The following is an 8,894-nucleotide window of genomic DNA, read 5'->3' on the forward strand; positions in this document are numbered from 1 at the left end:
TAATTTTTATAAATTTTTAGTTATCAACTAACTTCAATCAACTTTTCATAATCAGTGTGAATTAGGTAAAATTGATAAATAAAAAGGAACTGTGAGAGTAAAAGTGATGCGGCCGGATTGATGAACTAGCATGTGCCTACATGGACAAGTGGGACATGACCTAGGCAGGGTCATTTTGATAATTTTCCTGAACGGTTAATTTTGGTGATCAGAGGGTCCCTTTAGATGGAAAACAAGTTAACAAATACATGCAAGCTGGTGAGTCATATCAGTTTTTGGCCAAATTCCATCACTTGGACCTCGAAAAACAGTAATTTTGTCATTTATGGAAAGATTTCGTAGCCGTTTCTGGCATTCACTTTGTTTAGTTATGATTTTTATTTCTATAATGTCAATTGGGAATTTTCTAGTTTTGGTAAATTTTTAATTTGTTTCCTTTTTTATGTTTTTTTTTTAGGGTTTTCTTGGTCTATTTAATTGTAAGCCTTCGGCTAAGAAAGGGAGTATTTGGAAGAAAATAACATTTATTTTGTTCTTTTCTCTAAATCACTGGGTATTCTTCAACCCTAAGAGCTTCGTTTGTTCTTGGAGGCTATATGTCACCTAGATGTGAGCAGAACCTCCAAACATCTATGAGCACGACCAAATGAATCAATTAGAGCAAAAATTGGTGTAACTAATAGATCAGCGATTTGAGGGCATGATGATGGATGTGATGACCAAACGATGGCGGCGATGATGAGTAGTCAAGTACCAAACGTTCTCCAAACTAATGTTGATCCTGGTGAGGAGGTGACTCAATACATGAGAGGTCATGCGGAATACGACCACAAGCCGATGGGAGATGGGAATGAGCACCGAGATTCTTGAATTCCATGGAGGCTTACCACCAGAGGAGGTTCTCTGTGTTGATGATTGTGGAAGAGATCTTAGAATTTAAAGGTGTGCCGGAAGATAAACGCGTGAAATAGCCTTAGTTACATATTAAAAAACAAATAGTTACATAATAAAAATTTCAAAAAAAATAGGCCCATACGGCAAAAAATAAATAAATAAGTTCAATTATATATCTTGCTTTAAAACAACATGTTGAGGTTGTTTAATAATAAAACGATCAATCAATTAAGATACATTTTGAAAATATTAACTCAATGATGATAAATAGACATATGATGTGTAGAAATTAATTATTTTGTCTCGTAATATATTTATTTAATATTTATTTTTTTATATCTATATCCTCTATAACATTAAAGAAAAGTGAACACAAATCTTAAATTTTATTTTTTATTTGAAATCTAAATTTTTTTTAATTTCAAATAAGCAATATATTTAAAAAAAAATTGGATAAACAACATGCCCTATACTGGACGAACATGAGCTACATATGAACAACAAAGTATTGAAATAATAAACATATTACCACACAATAAATAACAAAACATATATAAAATCATCAAAAATAACTTCTATTAAATTTGATTCACACAAATTTTTATATTCATTTAAAAAAATACTAATAAAAAAAGACTTCAGTTAAGGATAGTAACCATTACTATTATTGTTTTTAATTAATTTGGTCCGGATCAATGATATTTGAATGCAATCAATCAATCAATTTCCTCCATTATCTTAAGTATTAATAATAATATTTAAAAATAATTATTTATTCCTTAAAATTTTATAAATTGTATCACTAGATTTGCTTTAGTTAAAAGATGGCAAACTTATATAATGAACTCTAATATTATTCATTCATTTAGAGTGCATAAATTAACAATTTCATGAGTTGCAAGTGGTGTTTCATATAAACCATGTGAATAGGCTCATTTTTTATGATAGAAATGATCACTTTTTAATGAAAAATTAAAAGTAAAGATTAGATATATGAGATTTTTAAATGTAGGCCATATGTATTTATTGCACTTAATTAAGGGAATGCTCTCACAATTTTATGCAAAAATGAAATATTCTTCAACTAATAAACATTCAATTGAATTAAGGAAGTTAATTGTACATGTCAAACATTAACATTCAAGAAAATACTTTGAGCACCATGGGAAATATGATACTTCCTCCATTCTTTTTTACTTGTCATGTTTTAAAACTCTTTTTTATTTTTTTTTTTATTTGTCACATTAAAAATTTTATGCAATATTAAATATTTTTTCCCCTAAATTTACCATTTAATTTAATGTATTTATATAATTTTTAATAAATCACAATTAACTAACCATTAAATCATATTCTCCATTTAATGGAGTTTTAAATAGAGATAATTTTGGAAAATAATGAAATTTTTTATAAAATATAAGTAATCAATAAACATTAACTAAGTTTTTTTTTAATCAGTGTGAATTAAATAAATGTGGCAAATAAAAAAAAGAGGAAGTAATTAATTTATTATTTTAAATAAACTTTTTGATCCCTCCATTATTTTTTAGATATATATATATATATATATATAAACAACAAATTCTCCTCACTAAACATTCATATTGAAAACCAATAAACAATATTTTACAATATGTAATCACAAAAAACAATGAATAAAAAATATTAAACAATACCATGGTGCTAAGCATTACCACTAGATCATAGTGGTGTTGACTCATATATATTAATAAATTATATTAAAAAATATAATTATTTAATTCTAAAAAACATAAATTATATTGCTAGATTTGCTTTGGTTAAAACTTGGCAAATTTATATAATGAACTTGACTATAATGCACTCATTCATTCATTTGGACTTCATATGGACTTTATTGATTCATTTCAAATGACTTCCAAAAAATTTATCACTTTTAAGCACAAAATTCAGATAAATATTAGATAACAAGGGATACGTTGACTATAGCTATTTAATATATTTAATTAAAAGAATGCTCTTATAAATTTTATAAAATAATAATAATAATGATGATGAAATATTCTATTATCAATAAATAATTTATAAAATTAAATTAGTAAGCTAATGTATTTGTCAAACATCAAAGTCCAACAAAAAATTAATAATGAAATTAGCGATACAAGTACAATATTAAAAAAAGCTACAAGGTTTCATATGGCACCTTTTTAGTCCTTTTCTTTTCCTTTTTTTAAAAAAAAGATAATGATGATAGATAATAAATACCACTGTGATAAAAATTGAATACCTTCCCATTAAATTGATACATTGGTCTTCAATATTTTCAAATCTTAGATTCCTCTTAATTTTCTCACTTTAAATACTTCAAAATCTTTCTATTATAGCATGTACCATGTTTAAGCATTTAGCATACTAGAAATTTTATGATGAAAATCATTTTCTGTTATATATATTTGACAAATAAACGACAGATACGTCTATAATTTAAGAGAAATTAGAGACATGCACATATGTATAGCAAGCTCAACAAGCATCTATGTGTATTTTTACTTTGCGTGGATTTTGAAGTTCAATCTCGGGTCTTTTTTAAAATAAACACAATACAGCAAGAAACCTGGTGACTGATGCCAATCAAGAGACTGTTAGTTTTATGTTATATTTGTAAAAAAATTTCTAATTTGTTTTAATTCTCTCAAAATCAAAGACTAAGGTGGTAAATAAAGAGGGAGCAAGTTATTCATGCACATGTAGGATGATCAAAATTTGTCCATAACTATGAATTGGGAGAGATAAATATATGTGACAAAAGGAAAACAAAAAAATAAACCTGCAACATTCTTAGGTATATTTCTTTTATTTCTTTGTTTTATTTATTTATCTTTTATTAGTTTGTGTAAATTTATTTATTATTATAATTTTATAATTTCATAGCCCAAAACCAGTAATGTGAAGAGAATTGTAGTTTTTATTTATTTATTTATTTATTATAAAATATTGGCAAGCCTTGCCGAGGAGATGCACAAATATTGTGTTATTATCTCAACACACATAGCAGTCAAAATTATTTCATTAATTTTTGTATATATAATATATGAGTTTAATTATATTTATATATAAATATAATTATAATATTGAGGAGAATATTTATAAACCACAATTAAGACATTATTCATAAAGAATATATAATCAAATATTCTTTAAAGAAATAGAAATCATTTAAGAATTTTTGTTTTTGATGTTAGATGTAGAAGGTTTGTCAGAGCGTGATGATGTTGGACTAAGTATTTTTTTAGAATTAAATAGATAAATTACTGATTTCATTTAAAAGAAGACAATAATATATAAACGGATAGAAAAAAACTGGAAATACAAAAGTCGGCTCAACAAAAATGAAAGGCACCAAAAAAAAAAAAACAAAATGGAAAAGAAAATCACATAAACACAAATAAAAGGAAGAGAAGCAAACTACACCCTAGTAATGTGACAAATTTTACTTCAAAACAATATTACTTTCACAAAACCATGGCATTAAAACACAATATGTTAGATGAGTTGGCACCAATTGATGTGTTGTTTGGGTGGATGAGATGGATGCAATTAAGGCTTTCAAGAAATCAAATCATGTTTGGTTGATAAAGCAAGTTAATCTCATCTAAAATTAATTTGTTAATATCAATTTTAAGGTGCCGTCCAAAATATCACTATAAATATAAAAGTTATGAGTTCATTGCATTGTTTTTTAATCACTAAATCCAAATCGTATTACAGTAGATCATATATATTCATATACATGTATATGCATATATGATAAATGTGGACAACCTCAATTATTGTTTTTTTTAAGGTAATTTAGATTTATGATGATTAAAATGAACCATTATTTTTCTTACAGGGTCTCACACTCAGAACTGTAAATAGTCCATAAATAGTATATAATATATGAATAGTATAAAAACAATATTACTGGGGAAGAATTTGAACTTTTATTCTCCCCTTGCATTCTTATGTCATGCCATTGAATTATTTTTTTATATATTATTTGATAGTATAAATGTTTTAGGATATATGCAGAGGGAAAAGATAAAACTAAAACTTTATTGTCGATTTTTTTATATATATATATATATATATCCATAACTTGCATATATGGCTTTTAATGTAGATAAAATCTGAAGATATTAACAATAATCATTCACAGAGGAAGTAAAACAAATACTATCCTCTTGTTCGGATATGAAAAAAACATTGCCTGATTTTAATTTTGAAATTTTAAACTCCAACTTAAAATTAAAACAGAATAGATTTATTTGTGAGCATTCTAATCCAAATGTGCTTTCTTTAAAACTAAAACCTTATATACAGTTTGATTTTATTTTTTTTGTTTTTAAAAAATAAATAATACAAATTATATAATATTTGCTTGAGCAGGGTAAAAAATCAAATTCATGTGTCAAATCAAAGCTTAATTAAATTTTTACTGGGTCAAACTAGAGCTATTATTATGAATAAATTTAAGTCATAACCAAAACCCAGTTAAAAATATAAAATAAATATTAATCTCTTTAATTTTAATATTGCATGATCCATGACATCAAAAAGACCAATTCATGCTAAAATCCACATCACGTGATAATTAATTTCATATTGAATAAGAAATGGTAAAACAAGGAATTAAATAATTTAATTGATGACAATCACATGAGTAAAGAACATTAATTTTACCAGATCAACCGCATCTTCCCATTTTTTTCACAAGTGTACAAGATCAACCTTTCTGCAGATTCCTGCAGAATATCTCGGAATTGAAAAATTATTGTTCCAATAATCAGTAAAAATACTAAAAACCAAACATAGGATTCCAAACATGTGACAGTAATAATAATAATAATAATAATAATAATAATAATAATAATAATAATAATCCAGGGTTTATTTTTGTTTATTTATTTTATTTTATTTTAAAAAAAAATGAATAAACCATTTTATTAAAACGAAAACAATAAAAAACCTCCCGAAAACATTTATATATAAATACCCTCAGTAAAGTATTCATTTTGTTTCTAAAAACTCAATCATTTATGTATGCATATCCCATTCTGGTTAAACCATGGTTTATTTCAATATATTATAAAATCTTTTAAAAATTTTAAGTTTATGAGATAAAAAATATAATATTTGTATGAATAATATAAATTTAAAATATAAATTATTTTATATAATTATATAAATATAAATGAGTACATAATCTAGTTATATTTAACTGTTGATCTCCGAAAATTAAAAAAATTTAAAATATCTTTTGAGTGAGAAATGCGCAACTTCCTTTGATTAAGTATTGTTACTGTATTTTCTCATCAAAATAATTTTGGATCAAGTATAAAACTTGATTGAAAGAAACAACTCATTAATAAATATATAACATGTATGAATTTTTGCATATGATAAAAAATAAGAGAGAATTTGAGAAGGACAAATAGAATTGGCAGAAGACACGGATTATATATATATATACATATAATTATATCATGAAAAATTCACATGTTATCAATATTGATATACTCCAATAATAAAAACACAGGAGTCTTATGCATGATATTCGGAGTAAACAGTGGTTCATGTTTACTAAGCATTAAGGTAAAACATCTTCTATGCATGTCTATAGATAATAAATCAGCTGATTGATAAATAGTAATTATTATTGTATTAACTACTGTTTATCAATATTGATCATTTAATAGTGATTTTTAATTTATGAGCGTTCATAATTATCTATTACTATTAAATATTAAGAATTTAACAATTGATAATTGACGTCCATTTGAATGGATCAAAGACATAGGGAATGGATGTATGTGAAACAAGCTTTCATAATAATAATAATAATAATAATAATAATAATAAAGTATAAGAAAGCCATCTTCCACACGGCAGCCAGTGCCTCCACCTTCAATCCCCTTCACCTGCAATATCACAACCTTTTTCACTTTTCAACCATATTATAATCAATGAAAAACAAAAATAAATAAATATATTATAAAAAAAATAAAAAAAAATCCCCCAAAGAAAACCACCTCTCAACCTCCACCCCCTCCCAAAATATTATCCTCATTTTTCCCTCTATCCAAAAAAAATCCAAAAAAGTAATTAATTAATAATTAATTCCTCCAATTTCCAGCCTGTCCACCAACCCCTTTTTTATTATTATTATTATTATCAATAATTAATTAAAAATTAATTAATTAAATAATTAATTATTTATTATTCATCCTCATCACTCTCTCTCTCTCTTTGGCTCCGTCCCATCCCACTCCCAAATGCTACTCATCATCCTTTCTCTATCTCTGCTTCTACTCACCTCCGGTGATGCTCACCGCCTCGAGCTCTCCTCCTTCCGTGAAGCTCCGGCGTTCCGAAACGGCCGGGGATGCACAACCACCACCGCTTCCTCTCCGGCGATCCACATCGCCATGACTCTCGACGCCACCTACCTCCGCGGCTCCCTCGCCGGCGTTCTCTCCGTCCTCCAACACGCTTCCTGCCCTGAATCCATCCACTTCCACTTCCTCGCCACTTCCCCTCGCCGCCTCCGCGCCGCCGTGCTCGCCGCCTTCCCTTCTCTCCCCTTCGCCGTCCACCGCTTCGATCCTGCCCTAGTCCGCGGCAAGATCTCCTCCTCCGTTCGCCGCGCTCTCGATCAACCACTCGAACTACGCTCGCATCTACCTCGCCGATCTCCTCCCTCGCTCCGTCCGCCGCGTCATCTACCTCGACTCCGATCTCGTCGTCGTCGACGACGTCGCTAAGCTCTGGGCCACGGATCTCGGCCATCACGTTCTCGGTGCTCCCGAGTACTGCCACGCTAACTTCACCTCATACTTCACTGATCGCTTCTGGTCCGATCCCAACTACCCTAGAATCTTCTCGAACCGGCGGCGATCGCCGTGCTACTTCAACACAGGAGTCATGGTGATGGATCTGGGGAAATGGAGGCAAGGTGGGTACACGAGAAAGCTAGAAGAATGGATGGAAGTTCAGAAGAAGGAAGCGAGGATCTACGAGCTTGGATCATTGCCTCCGTTCTTGCTAGTGTTCGCCGGAAGCGTCGCCGGAATCGAGCATCGGTGGAACCAGCACGGGCTCGGAGGGGACAATGTGGAGGGTTTATGCCGGGATCTACATCCAGGGCCGGTGAGCTTGCTCCATTGGAGTGGGAAAGGGAAGCCATGGTTGAGGTTGGATGCTGGAAGGCCTTGCCCGCTTGATGCGCTCTGGGCGCCCTACGACCTTCTCCGCCGCCATGGCCGTGAGCTTCTCGCCGATGGCTGATGGAGAAGACGATGAGGAAACGGGAAACGGGAAACGGGTTTGGGGGATTGGATTCGCTTTTGATCGGCTAATGAGTGGGGGATGTAAGGATGGTGGACAGCTGGTGACGGGCCGGGTATGGGTGGGCCCGATTTGCTTTTTAATTTTTTTAATTTTTTTACTTTTTTTCTCTATTTGGTTAAATAATAGGGTAGTTCTTTTTTTGATTAATGATTTTTGGAAAGTTTGGGTATACAGTGTACTAATGAATACGTGTTGTTTGTGTAACTTTTTATGTTAATTTATTTGCAAATTATTTTTATTATATATTTTCTTTGTGGCGCCAGTTCCAGGGAAAATTATGGATTTTTTTAAAAATATGTATTATTAGTTATTATTTATAATTCAGTTATTAAGAGTAAAATTGAAAATAATGTTCTTAGATTTGTTCTAGTTTTTTTATTAATGGTCTTTGGGTTAATAGATACCGGTTCTTTACTTAGGGTGTTCGTCGAATCCAATGTTTATGCAAGGGGAGGATATGTGGGTCGATATTGAGTTTTACACGTCTCTGACTTACCCTTAAATGTGGACGCTTGTCGTCTATTTATAAAAAAATTTATAGAGAATCTAAAAGAGAACAAGCAAATGAGGACATTATGTTAGAACATAAAGTATAGATTGGTTGACAATTAGACAATTAGGTGCAAATATTG

General features: G+C 29.8%; 1 protein-coding gene across 1 annotated transcript; it reads left to right on the top strand.

The window, feature by feature from the left end:
- Positions 1-7,166: 7,166 nt before the first annotated feature.
- On the top strand, positions 7,167-8,344 carry LOC120270304 (probable galacturonosyltransferase-like 3). The gene is given in 2 exon segments (XM_039277320.1): positions 7,167-7,577; positions 7,579-8,344. Coding segments are annotated over 2 exon segments (1,011 nt in total). The 5' UTR covers positions 7,167-7,187; the 3' UTR covers positions 8,200-8,344.
- Positions 8,345-8,894: the final 550 nt, after the last annotated feature.

This window comes from Dioscorea cayenensis, chromosome 2 (genome assembly GCF_009730915.1).
Source record: "Dioscorea cayenensis subsp. rotundata cultivar TDr96_F1 chromosome 2, TDr96_F1_v2_PseudoChromosome.rev07_lg8_w22 25.fasta, whole genome shotgun sequence".
In the NCBI taxonomy this organism is placed as follows: Eukaryota; Viridiplantae; Streptophyta; class Magnoliopsida; order Dioscoreales; family Dioscoreaceae; genus Dioscorea; species Dioscorea cayenensis.